The sequence below is a fragment of the Chiloscyllium punctatum genome, chromosome 14 (genome assembly GCF_047496795.1).
Source record: "Chiloscyllium punctatum isolate Juve2018m chromosome 14, sChiPun1.3, whole genome shotgun sequence".
Lineage (NCBI taxonomy): Eukaryota > Metazoa > Chordata > Chondrichthyes > Orectolobiformes > Hemiscylliidae > Chiloscyllium > Chiloscyllium punctatum.
In genome coordinates, this window is record NC_092752.1 from 18,466,248 (window position 1) to 18,486,005 (window position 19,758).

General features: G+C 38.8%; 1 protein-coding gene across 1 annotated transcript in view; it reads right to left on the reverse strand.

The window, feature by feature from the left end:
• Positions 1-2: 2 nt before the first annotated feature.
• Positions 3-19,758, reverse strand: part of polr2b (RNA polymerase II subunit B) — a 49,990-nt gene continuing 30,234 nt past the window's right edge. Inside the window, exons 15-25 of the mRNA XM_072583996.1 lie at positions 18,201-18,399; positions 16,636-16,804; positions 15,882-15,978; positions 15,683-15,777; positions 12,420-12,670; positions 11,419-11,508; positions 10,312-10,419; positions 10,124-10,237; positions 4,016-4,176; positions 2,667-2,862; positions 3-359 (exon numbers count right to left, since the gene is read on the reverse strand). Of these exons, the coding sequence (XP_072440097.1) occupies positions 270-359; positions 2,667-2,862; positions 4,016-4,176; positions 10,124-10,237; positions 10,312-10,419; positions 11,419-11,508; positions 12,420-12,670; positions 15,683-15,777; positions 15,882-15,978; positions 16,636-16,804; positions 18,201-18,399 (1,570 nt within the window). The 3' untranslated portion in view covers positions 3-269. The remainder of the gene's footprint in view (positions 360-2,666; positions 2,863-4,015; positions 4,177-10,123; positions 10,238-10,311; positions 10,420-11,418; positions 11,509-12,419; positions 12,671-15,682; positions 15,778-15,881; positions 15,979-16,635; positions 16,805-18,200; positions 18,400-19,758) is intronic.

The following is a 19,758-nucleotide window of genomic DNA, read 5'->3' on the forward strand; positions in this document are numbered from 1 at the left end:
GCTTAAAATACAAAATTTTATTTTTGTTTACACAACAAAGTCTACTTACAGTTCTGGCAAAAATAAAACCACTGATGAAATCATCAGTGAGAACAGTGAACACAAACAAATGTACAAAACATCTGGTATTTTTAAGCAGTACCATCACATCATCTTTAACACATGATGTGAATCATTCTGCAAATAATTTTGCCAGTGGCATGTTGAACTACTTCAGTATTTTGTCATATGCTTAGCCTGTGCAAGAACAGCTCAGCATTTACAGTCTATTAAGAAATCAACATTCGTGGTGCGATACTCATTGACATCAACTCCTGGAAAAGAAGTTTGCAGGCGTAGGGCATCCGTACCAATGAAATCTGAAAGTCAAAGAACATGATGATTAAAAGGCAAGCATCAATTTTCAAAAGCTATACTACAAACTGTCAACTGCTGTCACAGCGTTTTGCTCCATTCACATTTCTAACTATTTACTGTCATTTACTCTGTACACTCACTGCTCAAAATAGTTCATGGCTTTAAGCACTTCTCCACAAGCCTTCCCCAGTACGCTGGAGTAATCAGTATGTTGAATTCAACCAAACTCGCAAAACTCACATGAGGCCTTTACTTTTTAAAAAAGTAAAATAGCTCTTAGGCAATTTGCATTGCTATGTTATCATCCTACTTTTTATCTACTTGCTCATGTCAATTTTAGCTACATTCTCAATCAGTAAGATTTAAAAATATTAACATGCTATGGTTTTCCTTTCATTTCTTGGGGATTGTACACTTGAAAACCATCATTCTCTATTGTTAGCATTCAGCATATTTTTCAGCCTGATCAACAGAAAGTCCCTAGCTACACAGCATGGATATCCAAGAATATTGGTTCCCCAATGTACTGTCCAATCACAGAAGCTAATTCCCATTTCACCCACTCCCTCCTATTTGCACCTTATTTGAGAGGAGGCGAAATTACTTCTCTCAACGGTTTGAATGTCATGGGTTTCATTACCCCACAGTGCGGCAGAGGAGATAGATTTTTAATTTAAAATTGGTTGAAAGATTACAGACCATAGACAGGAAAGTGAAGTTAAGACCAAGGTAAGATCACCTGTGATTGTATTAAATGGTGGAGCAGGCTTGATGGCCTGGATTGCCTATTCTTGCACCTGGTTCTCACATTTTTATTTGCTTTCACCTCCATTCTGAGCATTCAATCCAAAAGACAAAAATCACTACTTTCTACATAAACTACTTATTCCCTTTTTCCAAGCTTGAGATATATCCCCAAAATAAAGAATGTACAGAAATCTGAAACATTAAAGTAGGGTTTATCAGGTTCTCACATTTCAAAAAAGTTAACCATTAAACCATGGACAGTCAATTCAAGCCAGTTTTGGTTTTTTAGTCCATGCCCAACAGAAACCATCTAAACTCTTTTGAAACACAACTTACAAGAGAAAGGAGACTTTCTTTCCATCAGTCTAATTTGATTTCAGGTGCGGTTGCAGAGATGGTGCCTAAGTCACTGTTCCATCCAAAATCTAGACACTTTGGTTTTGCATATTTTAGACAGGTACTGATGAGATTCAGAGTGTCATGGAACCATACTGCACAGAAGCAGACCCTTAGGTCATGCAAACCAACCAGACAACCCAATCTCATCTAATCACACTTGTCAGCACTTGGCCCATATCCCTCTGAACCCTTCCTATTAAGTTAGCCACCCAGATGCCTTTTAAATTCTGTAATTGTACCCACCTCTAAAACTTCCTCTCAGCACATTTCATACATGCACCATCCTCTGCGTGAAAAGTTACCCCTCAGGTCCTTTTTAAAACTTGCCCCACTCACCTTAAACCAATGACATCTAGTTTTGGACTCCTTCACCCTAGGAAAAGGAATTGGCTATTCACCCTATCCTTCATGATCACCCCTCAGTCTTTGACACTCTAGGTTAAAAAAAAAATGGCCTTAGCCTATTTAGTCTGTCTGTATAATTCAAACCCTCCGGTCTTGGCAACGTCCTTGTAAAAATTTTCTACACCCTCTCAAGTTTAACAACATCCTTCCAGGTGGACTGAGAATAAGAACCAAACATATGCAGTTGGACAAGATGATCAATTAGAATAGAGGAGGTGGTAATGTAACTGGTTTCTGGTGCATGCTAACAGCAAATATGGATCAGAAAATGTTTCAAGATTTCCTTGCCCAACAATTCCACTGGGCTTTTTAAGCAGTGGAATACAACAAATATTGAGGGATTTTATCATGGAGAATCCCATAAAAAAAAATTTGGTCAACAAAACAAACTATTAAATTTGGGGTTCGCATTGACTTATTCGTTAGACACAAATGAAACAATGCAAAAATCTCAATAGAAAACAAGAAAAGAGTTGACTGAAGAAAGTAATGGTCAAGCACTATGTGGCATTTCAGCAACACACTGAGATAAACACAGAAATATATGACATGCGAACAAAAGGGGAGAACTATATATCCCTAAAACAAGCCAAATGAAGTAGTTTGACAGACAGCATGCACAACATGGGTCTGTATGCCTAACTACCATATGTATTTCTACAAAGGAGATTACATGTATTGTTGAAAATTGCAGTATTAAGAGTGTTGAAACATTTGTGTGCTCTTTGGAAATCAGCTTCTGGATATTCAATACTTGCCTGAGTTTTGTTACGACATCCTCGGCATTCGTAAGTGTGTGTCCTGGTATTGGCAATTGCCATTAGTCCACAAAGATTGCACACGTGCACCTGATAAGGATCAGAAACCTCAAAAAGCCTCTCTCTCAAAAACTGGGCTGCACCATGAGCAATCTGACAGTCTCGCTCCATCTCCCCAAAACGTAGACCACCATCACTGAAATTAAAAAAAAGTCACATTGAGACTATAAGGATATAAAGAGGACGCAAAAGAGAAAAAAAAAAAATCTGTAAATCAAATCAGATCATCTCTCAAAGTCGTAATTACTCAACAATGCCTCTGACTACCCTCAAAGTAACGACATGGATGTACATGGAATAGTGCAGGTCAGATGGGCTTCAGATTGGTATGACAGGGCCTGTACTGCGCTGTAATGTTCTATGTTCTATGGGTCTCTGGTGAAAATACTGGAGCCGACTTCAGGTATGTGAGCTTGAACAACACCCCATTCACCTGCTTAAACAATCATTCCCTCCAAAGTAACATGATTGTGGAGTGTATCATCTATACAACACTTTATAATAACACATCAAGGCTTCACGTGATCACCACCAAGCAAAAAAGGGTAATAGTTACATGCATGGAAATACCACCAACAGGGTGGATTTTGAGAGGATGTTATCCTTCATTGGAGAGAGTAAAACAAGGACAGTCCAAAATGAGAAAGTGACCTCATTTTCAAGATGGAGATGAAGAAGGTCTTTCCTCTATGGAATTCTCTTCCCAAAAAAAAGAAGCTCGGACACTGAATTCATTCTGGGCTGAGAGTTTGGTAGGTTTTGACAAACTGGGAAGTCAAGGACGATGGGCGGCAATTAGAAAAATGCAGTTGCGACCAAAACCAGATAAACTATGATCGTGGTGAATGGCTGAGCAGATCTGAAGAACCAAAAAAACCTGCTCCAGTTCCCAAGTCCTGTATTTTTTATGGAACTGCAAGCTCCCCTCGAAGCTATACACCATCTTGCCTTGTAAACATAAAGCAGTTCCTTCATCATCTCTGGGTCAAAAATCTAGATAGTAGAAGCACTTTAGCACCCAGACATAGCAGCCGAAGGCTCTCCAGCATCTTCTCAACAGCAATAAAAGGATAGGCAATTAAAAGCCAAAAACTTATTTTCAAGTGATTTTTTTGAAAACGAAATCATTTTTGAATAAAACAAGCCAGCTACACTCCTATATAAACTGCAAATAAAACAAGTCACAAGATCATGAACAGTAGACAGCCTCTCACTATAATTAAAATCTTACTCAAGCCAATAGTTCCAAAGTACTAATCAAAAACAAAGACGTGTGAATTTCATCTTACCGAGATCTACCCTCCATAGGCTGTCTGTTCAGGATCTGAACAGGTCCTCGAGCACGAGAATGAATTTTGTCATCTACCATATGTTTCAGGCGCTGGTAATAAGTAGGCCCAATAAAGATCTGTGATGTAAGTTTACGCCCAGTAAACCCATTATATAGAACCTAGTGGAGAGAGGAGCATGTTAATTATGTAAATATAGAGTAACTGAACACAATAACAATTGTATTTACGTTGATTGACAAACAGAAGATCCTAGTATGGTGCTCCTAGCACACATTTTATAAGTGGGGAATAATGCTAATGCCACTTAGTAGCAGGGTGATTGGACTGTGCAAACAATGTGAACCTCAGTAATGGACACATCATTAGCACCTCCAATTCTTATACAGTTTTCCTATTCCCCAGAATGTTGATCCAACCCTTCATCCAGTATCCCTGAAAGACACATCCCTCAAATCCACTGGCCATTGTTCTTGTTTGCATCTGGCTCCTCAGCCTCCTAAACCAAACAGGAATTAGAGCATAGACAGAAGTCATCTGGTTATTTGCACTTGAGCCAGAACCAGCTCTGTTATTATCTATTGAATCATTCTATTGCAGCCGCCTTTATGCTAAAAACAAATCCATAAAGGTAGATAGAGTTAAGAAACTCTAAAGGAAATAGTACAATGCCTAGTAGGCATTACAGGCTGAGTAGTTGGGATGGTGGTGGTGAAGATTTGAAAAAATCTCAATGAGATATGCAAGAACAACAGTACAAGTAATTAAGATAACAGCACTAATCATCAGCAAACAGATGTTAACCAGTCCACAGACTGGCTACCTAATGGTGTTGATGTGTTATCTATTGAAACGTTCTAATCCCAAATTAACCTCAAGATTTCTATAAGAAGTGAGTCAAACAGTCAGGGCAGGTAGGGACAAGGTAGGACTAATAAATTAAACTGCATTATTTTAATGCAAGGGGCCTAACAGGCCCCTTGATTAACTCAGGGCATGGTTAGGAACATGGGACTGGGATATCATAGCAATTATGGAAACATGGCTCAGGGATGGGCTGGACTGGAAGCTGAATGTTCCAGGATACAAATGCTACAGGAAGGATAGAAAGGAAGGCAAGAGGGGAGGAGGAGTGGCATTTTTGAAAAGGATTGCATTACAGTTGTGCTGAGGGAAGATATTCCCGGAAATACATCCAGGGAAGTTATTTGGTTGGAAGTGAGAAATAAGAAAGGGATGACCACCTTATTAGGATTGTATTATAGACCCCCCCCCACAATAGTCAGAGGGAAATTGAGAAACAAACTTGCAAAGAGATCTCAGCTATCTGTAAGAATAATAGGGTAGGTATGGTAGGGGATTTTAACTTTCCAAACATAAACTGGGACTGCCATAGTGTTAAAGCTTTAGATGGAGAGGAATTTCTTCAGTGTGTACAAGACAATTTACTGATTCAGTATGTGGATGTACCTACTAGAGAAGGTGCAAAACTAGACCTACTCTTGGGAAATAAGGCAGGGCAGGTGACTGAGGCGTCAGTGGGGGGGAGCACTTTGGGGCCAGTGACCATAATTCTATTCATTTTAAAACAGTGATGGAAAAGGATAGACCAGATCTAAAAGTTGATGTCCTAAATTGCAGAAAGGCCAATTTTGATGGTATTAGGCAAGAACTTTCGAAAGCTGATTGGAGACAGATGTTTGCAGGTAAAGGGACGGCTGGAAAATGGGAAGCCTTCAGAAATGAGAGAACAAGAATCCAGAGAAAGTATATTCCTGTCAGGGTGAAAGGGAAGGCTAGTAGATACAGGGAATGCTGGACGACTAAAGAAATTGAGGGTTTGGTTGAGAAAAAGAAGGAAGCATATGTCAGGTATAGACAGGATAGATCGAGTGAATCCTTAGAAGAGTATAAAGAAAGTAGGAGTATACTTAAGAGGAAAATCAGGACAGCAAAACAGGGACATGAGATAGCTTTGGCAAATAAAATTAAGGAGAATCCAAAAGGGTTTTTACAAATATATTAAGGACAAAAGGGTAACTAGGGAGACAATAGGGCCCCTCAAAGATCAGCAAGGCATCCTGTGTGGAGCCACAGAAAATGGGGGAGATACTAAATGAATGTTTTGCATCAGTATTTACTGTAGAAAAGGATATAGAAGATATAGACTGTAGGGAAATAGATGGTGACATCTTGCAAAATGCCCAGATTACAGAGGAGGAAGTGCTGGACGTCTTGAAATGGTTACAAGTGGATAAATCGCCAGGACCTGATCAGGTGTACCCGAGAACTCTGAGAAGCAAGGGAAGTGATTGCTGGGCCTCTTGCTAAGATATTTGTATCATCAATAGTCACAGGTGAGGTGCCGGAAGACTGGAGGTTGGCAAACGTGGTGCCACAGTTTAAGAAGGGTGGTAAAGACAAGCCAGGGAACTATAGACCGGTGAGCCTGACCTCGGTGGTGGGCAAGTAGTTGGAGGGATTCCTGAGGGACAGGATGTACATGTATTTGGAAAGGCAAGGACAGATTAGGGATAGTCAACATGGCTTTGTGCATGGGAAATCATGTCTCACAAACTTGATTGAGTTTTTTCAAGTAGTAACAAAGAAGATTGATGAGGGCAGAGCAGTTGATGTGATCTATATGGACTTCAGTAAGGCATTCGACAAGGTTCCCCATGGGAGACTGATTAGCAAGGTTAGATCTCAGGGAATACAGGGAGAACTAGCCATTTGGATACAGAACTGGCTCAAAGGTTGAAGACTGAGGGTGGTGGTGGAGGGTTGTTTTTCAGACTGGAGGCCTGTGACCAGTGGAGTGCCACAAGGATCGGTGCTGGGCCCTCTACGTTTTGTCATTTACATAAATGATTTGGATGCGAGCATAAGAGGCACAGTTAGGAAGATTGCAGATGACACCAAAATTGGAGGTGTAGTGGACAGCGAAGAGGGTTACCTCATATTACAACAGGATCTGGACCAGATGGGCCAATGGGCTGAGAAATGGCAGATGGAGTTTAATTCAGATAAATGCGAGGTGCTGCATTTTGGGAAAGCAAATCTTAGCAGGAATTATACACTTAATGGTAAGGTCCTAGGGAGCGTTGCTGAACAAAGAGACCTTGGAGTGCAGGTTCATAGCTCCTTGAAAGTGGAGTCGCAGGTATATAGGATAGTGAAGGTGGCGTTTGGTATGCTTTCTTTTATTGGTCAGTGTAATGAGCATAGGAGTTGGGAGGTCATGTTGCGGCTGTACAGGCCACTGGTTAGGCCACTGTTGGAATATTGCGTGCAATTCTGGTCTCCTTTCTATCGGAAAGATGTTGTGAAACTTGAAAGGGTTCAGAAAATATTTACAAGGATGCTGCCAAGGTTGGAGGATCTGAGCTACAGGGAGAGGCTGAACAGGCTGGTGCTGTTTTTCTGGAGTGTCGGAGGCTGAGGGGTGATCTTATAGAGGTTTACAAAATTATGAGGGGCATGGATAGGATAAATAGACAAAGTCTTTTCCCTGGGGTCTGGGAATCCGGAACTAGAGGGCATAGGTTTAGGGTGAGAGGGGAAAGATATACAAGAGACCTAAGGGGCAACTTTTTCATGCAGAGAGTAGTGCGTGTATGGAATGAGCTGCCAGAACATGTGGTGGAGGCTGGTACATTTGCAACATTTAAGAGGCATTTGGATGGGTATACGAATAGGAAGGGTTTGGAGGGATATGGGCCAGGTGCTGGTAGGTGGGACTAGATTGGGTTGGGGTATCTGTTCGGCATGGACAGGTTGGACTGAAGGTTCTGTTTCCATGCTGTACCATGACTCTAAACTGTACTATGATTCTAGACTTCCATGCTATGGCTATGACTCTAAATGTTATACATCGATCTCCACTGCTTGTTGGATGCTGCCTGAACTGCTGTGCTCTTCCAGCACCACTAATCCAGTATTTGATTATCAATAATCCAGCCGAACTACAGAGATGCAATTACCTGCCTTTAAGGTTGTACCATTTCTACATGCTCATTGTAAGATAGTATGATAAATGTGTACTCAATCCAAAATGGATAATGAAAGAGAATATTTCATATTAAATGGGGCAAAACTCACACCTAACTATAAATCCCACAAACCTTAAGTGAGGAGTTGCATGAAAAGCTGAATTTTCTCTCTTTGACAAATATTTGTTGCAATATCAATTCCAGTGTCCTTTTATAAGGAATTTGAAAAAGTATTGTTGCTTGGTTATAAAAGTGAAAGTTTTTCTTAAGCAACAAGTAAAACAAGTACATTTATGGCTGAGTATGCTTTGGTTGGATTTTCCTAAAAACTATAGAAAGCACGAAAGGCTCAGAGATCTGTGTGAAAATGCAAGAATCTGATATGTTGCAGGATCTTTGCTCTAAAGCAGATCCGGTGAACTTTATTCATTAAGTATTTATATATAATTTACACTATTTATAAAATACTATATAATACTGTAAGACAATAAGTGTAGTCATATATATCACGCATTAGGACTGCACAGACATGTTCCAAAATATCTTCATTTAAAGTCTGGCAAAGCTGGGTAAGATTCCTCAGGTCTGCCTTTGCGTGGAAACTTTGTATTCTAGACTCCAAGCAGCACAAAGTCCTCTGCAGGGGATCAATATTTGAAAATGTCAAAGAAAGAAGTATCTTCTACCATTATTATTATTTACAGTCTATATGAGAGATGGCACAAAGATTAGCTTCCAACTCCCTGCAATGCCCAAAAGATTTATTTAGCTTTCATATGTTACGCACCAATAGTGGGCTGCACGGTGGCACAGTGGTTAGCACTGCTGCCTCATAGCGCCAGAGACCCGGGTTCAATTCCCGCCTCTGGCGACTCTCTGTGTGGAGTTTGCACATTCTCCCAGTGTCTGTGTGGGTTTCCTCCGGGTGCTCCGGTTTCCTCCCACAGTCCAAAAAATGTGCAGGTTAGATGAATTGGCCATGCTAAAAATTGTCCGTAGTGTTAGGTGAAGAGGTAAATGTAGGGGAATGGGTCTGGGTGGGTTGCGCTTCGGCGGGTCGGTGTGGACTTGTTGGGCCAAAGGGCCTGTTTCCACACTAAGTAATCAAAAAATACCAGCAAGAAATTTTTAGTCCAAAGATCCTACAAGTCTAACCAGGGATAAACTGAAGGCTAGAAGGAAAAAGTGAGGACTGCAGATGCTGGAGATCAGAGCTGAAAATGTGTTGCTGGAAAAGCGCAGCAGGTCAGGCAGCATCCAAGGAACAGGAGAATTGACGTTTCGGGCATAAGCCCTTCTTCAGGGCCTGAAGGAGGGCTTATGCCCGAAATGTCGATTCTCCTGTTCCTTGGATACATAAACTGAAGGCTACTCAGGATGTTAAAACTTAACATGTACAATAAATCTGATAAAAATAACTTGATGTTTCTCTACTATACCATGAAAATAAAACCTTCTTACAGTAAAATCTATGTACTTCATTTCGGTTAACAGCTTGCAGAATGAAGGTGGGAACTGTACTGACCTTTTTCATTCCACTTAATGGTTGAGAGATCCAAACCAGATCATGAGATGTGAAATTTGCTTCCTGAGACAAGGTTTTTTTTATAAGCAGCCTATCCAGCATATTTCAAGATCTTGGTGTTCTATGTGGCATGCTCTTATACTGTGTAAGTATACTGTGCATCTCAACCTCAACATTATAGACATGAAAACACTGCATAACCCACCTCAGACACACATCTGATTCAAGAATCAAGCACATTCCAATTGGAATCAGGGTATTAAACGTAAACTTACTGACTAGAAGAATTTTATCCTGTACAAAACAATTAAGATCTACTGCTAACAACGGAAGAGAAAGGAGCTGCAACTCAATACAGAAACAAAAAAAAAAGAACAGGATCAGATTTAGGTGACCCACACACAAAGCAGGAGCACGTCCTGCAATTCTTATTTGCATCTAGAAGCTGAAAGAACAAGCAAAAGTAAATATATGACACAATATGCACCCTTGTGTGAACAATGGCATAAGTCCTACTTTAGTTTTCAGCAGTGACAATAAGGTTGCACCAGGTTATTCAAATTGTCTTCTGCATTAGGAAAAGGAAATTACCTCATTTCCTCGAAGGTGATATCCATAGTCTGATAACAGGTTTGAAATCTTCTGTACGTTAACTGCATCATTAAATGGTGTAGCATCACCAATTTCACCCTTATTTGCCGACACCTGAAAAAAAACTTGAATGAGAATGTAGACACTAATTCTGCATAACAATTATACCTTAACACTTTGAAACATACCTTCCCTTGCAGGCACTCAATCAAGTGACCAACAGTCATTCGAGAAGGAATGGCATGTGGATTGATTATAATGTCTGGGGTGATACCTTCGCACGTGAATGGCATATCCTACAAAACAGCAAACACAAAACTGTTAATGAGAAAAATCAAAAAATTAATTAGAAACCATACAGGCCAGTACCTTATGTTTTGTCTAATTCAAGATGCATTAGCCTGGTCTTAATTTTTAGCCCAGCTTGAACCCCTCATCTCTGAAACATTTCAATCACACAGAACTGTGAATACCTCAAATTTCCTCTCAGCCTTCTCTCTTCCAACCTACTTAAATAACTGAAGGTCTTCATTCCTAAAACCATTCTTGTGAATCTTTACAGCACTCTCTCCAATGCCTTCTCATCTTTCCAGTGTGGCATCCTGAAGTGGACACAAACCTTATTTATGTTTTATGTAAATTCAACATAATCTCCTTGCTCTTGCATCGGATTCCCTTCATAATAAAACCTTGGACTCTGTGCCTTATGAACCATTCTGCCAAGCTGTCCTGTCATCATTCTTCTCCAATGAGACAGACCTTATGTACATGGCACTATTTTTGCCCCACCACCTAATTTTACTGTTGTCAGCTGTGCTTTTACATTTCATTTCAACTCAAATATAATTGTTAAATTCATCAACCCCTCACTCTCTCCTTTAGTAGGCTTCTCAAAATTCACTTTCGAGCTGAGCATTTGCTTTCCACACACCTTGAAGAATTTCAGGATGTTAAAAGGCAAAAAGGTGCAACTTCTGTTCTAGTTTCAATCAAATCAAATAATACTGTATGTAAATTCTCCTATATTAAAAATTTAATCTATGTTATAGAAAGGACAAACATGGATGGCAAAAATATTTAAATTGGAAAAAGAAAAACACTGATTCTTAAGCCCAAAACAGGCAACAACTCTCAACAAATGTTGGCTGACTTAAGAGGTTTTAGCACTTTCTGCTCTATTCCACCATTTCAGGCATCTACAGTATTTCATGTTAATCCTGAAATGCCGTTCCTACATCTCAAATAATTTATTTACATTTAAAAACTTGAATCCATGTAAGAGACACATTCCATACCTCTTGTCTGTACTGGATACCACACGTTCCCTTCTGACCATGACGACTAGCAAATTTGTCTCCAATTTGTGGAATTCGGACAGATCGCACCTATTAAAAAGGGCATGTGGTTTATAAAATCCCCAATAAAGGAATTAAGCGAATGAAAAATCAATCTCTGGTGGCAGTCACAATCACTTGGATATCCTTTACGATGATTCTTGCTTACTGTCCTAATGGTGTCTGTGCAGGGGATCACATTCAAAGGGAAGCGCTCTCTCTCTCACACACACGCGCGCGCGTGTTCTTTCAATAGCCCTTAACAGTGGTCGAGATGCAGTTTGTAGAGGTACGCTACAGCATTACTAACTTTTGGTTTGGATTACATCTTCCCAAGAGTTTAAGAGAACTTGGTACATTTGAAGATAGTGTGCGTGCGTGCGCATCACTCTTAGGTCTAATACTCCTTCCAAAAAGATTAACAAGCTGCTTCAATTTCTGGTTCCTCTGCTGAATTTCTTCAGATAAGGAGTCTTTTTGCTCTAGATTACATACTCCTGTTTCATCAGTGGGCTAAGGTTTTCTGTTTTGTAGGTAAATAAATTACCAAACCAAAGCAAGCTAAGGTTTTGTATTTTTTTCTATCTGCAACAAATACTTTGCATGGTTTAGAAGTTAAAGGAAGTATCAATGAGAAATAAACACAGTCTGAGTTTCTTCATTCTCAAATACCCGAATGGCCTCTTGACCAGGGCCAACAGTGAAGACAGTCGCACAGTCCTTACTATCCTAGCCTTGGATGTAACATTGACAAACAATATCGTTAAACCATCAAAGGAGAACAGACTACTGGAAGTAGAAGTTCTATCAGCTAAGGCTGTAAATACATATAAAGTCATAGCATAGAAGTAGTGTGGAAATCAGTAATTTTGTTTTTGAAAACACCACTAAGTACCCATCCAATGCTTTAACAAACAAAAATACTCAAAAAGAAATAAATGTTAATTATTTTCATGGCTTACCCTAATTTTGCAAAATTTGTATCCTTCTTGGTTTAGTGTAACCATGACCTGATCCACAATACCAGTCTCACTAGTCCGCAGGAAGGTGCTGCAGTCTCTCTTTGTGTATCGCCGATTTGTGCTCTCAAGCTCATCTTCATTTTCTGGCAATGTCACTGTTTTACCAATGATTACGTCATCTCCTGACACACGGACACCAGGTGCTATTAGTCCATCTTCATCTAGCTTCTCATAAATTGCATGTCTCATACCTATAAAACATAAGGTTAAAGAATGTATCACAACAAGATAAATAATTACCATACTAAGTCTTTAGGAGTCAAATTTTTAGCTTGACCAACTGATCAAACTACAAAAGTTCAAAGTTTGTGCGAAGATTTGTAGCTCAGGTGCTCATTGTTGTGGTTCTGTTCACCGAGCTGGAAATTTGTGTTGCAGACGTTTCGTCCCCTGTCTAGGTGACATTCTCAGTGCTTGGGGGCCTCCTGTGAAGCGCTTCTGTGATCTTTCCTCCGACATTTATAGTGGTTTGAATCTGCTGCTTCCGGTTGTCAGTTCCAGCTGTCCGCTGCAGTGGCCAGTATATTGGGTCCAGGTCGATGTGCTTGTTGATTGAATCAGTGGATGAGTGCCATGCCTCTAGGAATTCCCTGGCTATTCTGTTTGGCTTGCCCTATAATAGTAGTGTTGTCCCAGTCAAACTCACGTTGCAAGGACTGCACAAAACGCTACATAGGACAAACAGGAAGACAGCTAACGATCCGCATCCATGAACACCAACTAGCCACGAAACGACACGACCAGCTATCCTTAGTAGCCACACACGCAGATGACAAGAAACATGAGTTTGACTGGGACAACATTACTATTATAGGACGAGCCAAACAGAGAATAGCCAGGGAATTCCTAGAGGCATGGCACTCATCCACTGATTCAATCAATAAGCACATCGACCTGGACCCAATATACCGGCCACTGCAGCGGCGGACAGCTGGAACTGACAACCGGAAGTGGCAGATTCAAGCCACTACAAATGCCGGAGGAAAGATCACAGAAGCGCTTCACAGGAGGCTCCCAAGCACAGAGGATGTCACCTAGACAGGGGACGAAACGTCTGCAACACAAATTCCCAGCTCGGCTAACAGAACCACAACAAACTACAAAAGTGAGGTATAGTTTTAAATATATGAAGACTTCTGTTTCTGCAGTGTAATCTGCATTGAGTAAAATGCATGCTGACGTTTTGATGAAATGAGATTATTTTATGCTATAATTCAGTCAGAAGTTCTAAGAAAGATGCAAATTGTGTTTTATGGGATTGATTTTTAATAAACTGAACTTTTAAAAATGAATGCAAAAGCCTTAATATTTGAACTTTTCAGTCTATTAATTTAAGTATTTTATTTTTAAAAACTCCATATGAAAACTGCCTTTGGGAGAATTTTTGGTGAGCTCACTTATTTTATACGGTTAATGCATTCGCTAGAAAAATAAATTGACTATAGGTGGGCACGCCAGATTTAGTTAACCTTCAAAATTCTCAGCTCTAATCAGTAAAGAAAGAAGCTAAACATCAATTGTTACAAACTAATATAAATAACAGGCTCAGTAAATTTAATCATTAACTACCTGTATTGTATAATGTTAGTGAAGCTTTCCACACAGTTCAACTAGAATCACACAACCTGACTGGATGAAGATACGATTGCAGTTAACAGCAATATTCCTAAAAGCCTTTTGATATTCATTTTAAGGCTCACCTATGATAATGAGCATTTAGATATTACCAGCAGCTATAGAACAGTACTCTGACAAGGAATTAATATTTTCAGCAATGGGTAGAGGAGGACTATCAGGAAAACTAAAGAATGTTTAAACTAACAACACGCGACGTTTTATATGTTAGGCAAAATGTTCAAATACAGAGAAGAAATAGAGGGGGCTGATTATTTTAATTTGGTGCCTCATTGAAAAGAAAGACAAGGCACTGTATGGTTGCCAAAATTATCCAATCTGTACACTAATTATTTATAGAAGCAGATGTATCTCTTGTGGCAAAAACTTGAGGTAAGAACAGTGGTACACTGACAACACAGCACTACTTGCAGAACAAGAAAAGACCCTACAAAGTGTCACACATCAAATAAAGTTTAGAAGTTTAGAATATGTATTGCGTAAAATACCAAAAATACAAAAACAAAGAGTTTGAAGGAATACGTTTGAAGGAACTGGACTACAATTTCAAATGGATGGTGTCATATTGGAGCAAGCAGATAAAATCTGTATATTTAGCACAAATGTCAAAGGAAAGAGACAGACAGAAGTAATTTTATAAATATAAAGTACCCCAGTTCCATTCTAGGGTCTGTTCGCAAGTTAGAATATAATGCAGGACAATACAAAGCAGCTGTTCATATATTTAGGAAATGCTTGTAAGTTTGTAAATTGGGGACCCCTCGTATTTGTGAATAAGAAAACCAAGCTTTCAACATGTAAAAACTCAAAAATTCTACATTCAACTTCACTCCAATTTGTCTCAGAAATGTTAACCAAAAGTTCAGATAAGGGTAAATAATTCAGACATCCAGATGAATGATCTAACAGTGAGCTGAAATCCCACTACAGCAGCTGAAGGAATTTAAATTCAACCAAAAAAATCTGGAATTGAAAGCTAGTTTTTGTAATGGTGACCAAAATCATGGTTCTTTTTCTGACAATCACTAATGTCCTTTATGGAAGCATATCGGATATCTGTACCTGGTTCGGCCTCTGACTCACTCTCAAGCCATAGCAACGTGGTGGACTCTTGACTGCCCTCTGAAGTGTCCCAATAAACTACTCAATGGCCATTAGAAACAGGTTAGCAAATGCTGGCCTTGCCAGTAACACCAACATCCCATAAAAGAATAAAGCAAAAGCTACAGATCTATGGAAGAATGCATAGTACTCATACTTAAAATGCCTTAGACATATGCTCGTGCAAATAACCTGGATTATCGACCCAGAAGACAAAACAAAATACAACTTAAACAAGATAATATCTGAACCAGTAACGTAACTGAATGCAATCAATTACTAAGAACACAATAATGTAAGACATACAATAATAACACTAATCCTATTATAAAAGTAGCAGGTCACCAATCTTCTGAAAAATGTTTTCCCAATTAAACCGTTACCTCACTCTCCAAGCCAAATCATTAAAAAGTGAACATGTAGCATTCAAATTTAAACTGGCAAAGCAAAATAGAATGCAGGTTTACCCTGGCAAGTTTCTCGAGAAGGCCTTTCAAATACTTCCTCTTGGTCAAAACCTTTCTTTGATTCTTGTTCTTTGTATGAGCGGTAGAATACAGACCTAACATACAAAAATAAATACTTTCAGCATAACAAACATAGATAAAGAATCAGTATAAGTAGCTTAAAAACTTCTGAACAATTTCTAGGGCAAGATACACATACCTGAAATAGCCCCTGTCTACTGCAGAACGATTCATGATGACAGAATCTTCTTGATTGTAACCAGTATATGAAGCAATTGCTACAATAGAGTTAATACCTTAAAAAGAGTAAACATCCATTTTTAGTACATCACCTTTAAAATCCACAATAATCTTTCTTCAAAATCCAAACAACTACTTTGGTTTAAGCACTAGAATAGATCTGTTTTTGAATCTAAGTGAAGCATGGATAGTTAAGGTGGATTTATAATATAAGGTTAAAATCAATTGCTACTTTACTTTTATTTTAAAACAAATGTCAATTTCAAAAAAGGATCTTCACAAAGAACTGAATTAGTTCTATCTAACAGTTCATCACCAATCATAAAGACCAAAGCCACTTTCCCATTTTAATAGTTTGATATTAGATTCCCATACTCTGCGGTGACACTCGAATGCATTATTTGGCTTAAGACAAGAAGAAACTCCACGAGCTTCAATAAAAGATGTGTTTATCTCTAATACGCATCTTTGGAATTCCATAAATAACCTTAACCTGTATTGAACACGGAAGCAAGCATGTAAACTGAAGGCACTGCATATTAGGCAAGCGAGTCTTCATGAGTGGTATCTGATGCATCTACCTTTCATCCAAAATGTAACAGACCACTCCTCTTTTACAGTAATGTCAGTACAATAATGCTACCAAATATAGAGATGCAACGTGATTCTCCAACAGCCTTACATTTAACTTGCTTAATTGACCAGTGACTCACCAGCTGGTAGCTCTCTGAATCGCAGGTACTCCATGGAACGGGTTGTAACAAGTGGCTTTTGAGGATAATACAGCACATGTGCTAGGGTGTCCATACGCACATGAAAATTTGTAATATAAACTCCCATAGCTTGTTTACCCATAGCAGATTGATACGTATTTCTGGGAGACTGCAATAGGAATAGGTAATGAGATTGAAGATCTTTATAAATCCATCTGCACATACATCATACCCTTCTGCAGAAAGTGGAGATCATACATATGAAGATTCTGTACAACTTCACTACAAGACTGAAAATAGAGTTAGTACCTAAATACCCCGAATCTCTTTAGTGCATACACAATACTTCTTAACCTGTTTCCAACAGCTGCTAGTTCAAGCAAATGTCAAAACTCTTTGGAAATGTGGGAAGGATGGAGATAGGAAACAGAAAATCACTTTACCTGGGATTTAATGATGCAAGCAATCACTGAATACGTGGGACATATCAGCACAGAGAAAACTGTGGGGGAATGGGTGTGATGATAAACAATTTCAAACTGGATTGTTAAATGAATGTTTTCATAAAGATCAGTACATCATTTCAGCAAGGGAGAGAGAAAGAAACAAATAATCTTAAAAATAATCTTAAGAAGGGTTTATATTTAGCTTGGGCGATTATACATGGAAAGTGATCCAGGGAGGACGTAGGGGTTTAGGTCAGATAGCCAGTCTTACAACCAAAAGAAATTATGACTGTCTGAGCCAAGACCAGACAATTCATACTACACTGGGTAAAGGTTGCAACATATTGTGTTGAGAGAGGAATTGTTTCAAGAGTAAAGAAACAATATTATAAATTCAGAGATTGTACATGCTTTTTCAAGAAGAGACACACATTTTCTAGACAAGCATGATCTGCCAGCATTTGAGATTTGTATTTGTACATTGCTTCAGTGCCATCCAGTGGTCTCAGTGTGAAAATGTCATACATGCAAATGCATCAGCAACTAAAATGAAATACACTGCCAGAAATATACCACAACACTATCTATAGTCATTTTGGACACCATGCATAAATGGGTCAGCACAGAACTGAAAAATCTCAATATTTATAGACCTCATTGTCAGCTTCACTCCCATCTTGAAATGGAAAGTATTGACTCACTTAACAATTTTAATATGCAAGGTTGATTGCTTGGGATGGATAAGAAAAATCCCAGTTCCAGAAGGCAACTCAAATACTGGATAATAACTCCACCATCAAAATTGTGGAGCAAGTTTCAAGTGCCAGAAGAAATCACTTCAAAATCAGGAGGTTAGGATAAGAATGGAAGAATTAGACTGGTTACCTAATGATCAATGGAGTTAAGGAATGAATTGCCAAAAGAGAGAGTTAACCAACCATAAAAAAACAGTCCCACAAAAAATTGCTTATTTTGTTCTAAATGTAAACATTTTTTGTGCAAATTCAAAAATTCAAATATTGTACAATATCCCAAAACAAGACAGATATATTTGATACATCTTTCAGCAGTTTACTACCACAAACTCATTTTCAACAATTCGCTTCCGGTCTTACCCACCTGATTATGATCGGGAAATGGAATAATTGATGCACAAACACCCAGAATCATTGATGGATGAATCTCACAATGTGTATATGTTGAACAGTATGCAACACCCTTTTCCTGCAAGTCATCAGGAGTCATAGCTAACATTACCGTCTCTTCTTCCAACGTGTCAATGTACTCCACCACACCACTAGCCACAAGATCCTGCCAACTGTGTACAGAGGAAACAAAGGCAAACTTAATCAGGTGTATTCTGATCCAAGTAGTTGGTTCAAATTCTTCCAAGTACTGATAGTTAGGAACAATTCTTTTTGCAAGTTTTCCATGGTTTAAAAAGCAAAATTTTCAGGTCAAACCACGAGTATAACTCTGATCATTAACCACAGGTAGCTTCCACACCTTGGAAGGTTAGTGAAAATCAGAGCTCAGCATTTTTTTGAGTTTACTCACTTTGCTGTGCTCCCTTGGTGGCAGCCATAGGCCTCCAGTTGCACAGACATGACACATTTTATTGTTTATTGTAAGCAGCATATACCTCAATTCCAGGTGAGCAATGTTATTTTGGTGAGGGGAGGAGTCAAGCTGTCTCAAGTCCAACATCTGCAAAGTTACTGTCAAACGAGTAGATAAACTAACAGACTGTGGCAGACTGTTCGGATTTCATCACTTCATACACACAGAGTTATGTGCATTCCCAAAAAGATGACAGAACAGATCTTCAAAATGGGATCCCCCTTTAAACAATTATCGTTTTTGGAAAGGATAAAAAACGTATTCAATATGTTATATCTATCAAAGGCAAAAGTACATGGTCAGCATTCCTACTCTAGATTGTTGTTCTTTAACTCTTGCAGGGAAATGTGAAAACTGACATCATAAACCTATAGTGAGACTTAGCAGTGATGATACATTTTTGTTAATTAGTTAATAAACTTACAAGTTATAAATTGTCATTTGGACAAGTTACCAGAGAGCAATTATGACTCAAGGAACTATACTGCAAACTGGATGGGTTGGATGGAAAATAAATATTTTTTAAAGTCATTTTTTTTCCCCTTACTAGAGGTAACAAATATAAAAGCTAAGATTTTTTATTCTACTTCTTCTGCCCAATTTTTGAAGATGTTTCAACTTTTGGACAAAGATTATAAATTATAAGATTGTCACTTTTGTGTATTGTGGTTCAGGAGAAACTTTTGTGCCCAGAAAATAATTAGAATTTGAAACTTGCTAGCACACAGTACAGTTGAGGCAAACAACTTTAGAAGAATTTGGAATTTAGAATGGAATTTAGAAGAACAAGAGACAACCTTATTAAAGTACAAGATTCTTACTGAGCTTGACAGGGTAGTTATGAAGAGGTTCCTCCAGCTAGTGTAAAAGGGTATAATCTGAGAGGAAGAGGTTACCCAGTTAGGAGGAAGATGAGGAGGAATTTCTTTTCTCAACAGGTAGTGAACTTGTGGAATACTTCACCACAAAGGGACGTAATGCCTTCGCCCTTAAATTTATTCAAGGCTGAGATGGACAGATTTTTTCATCAGTAAAGGAAATCAAGTTATAAGGAAAT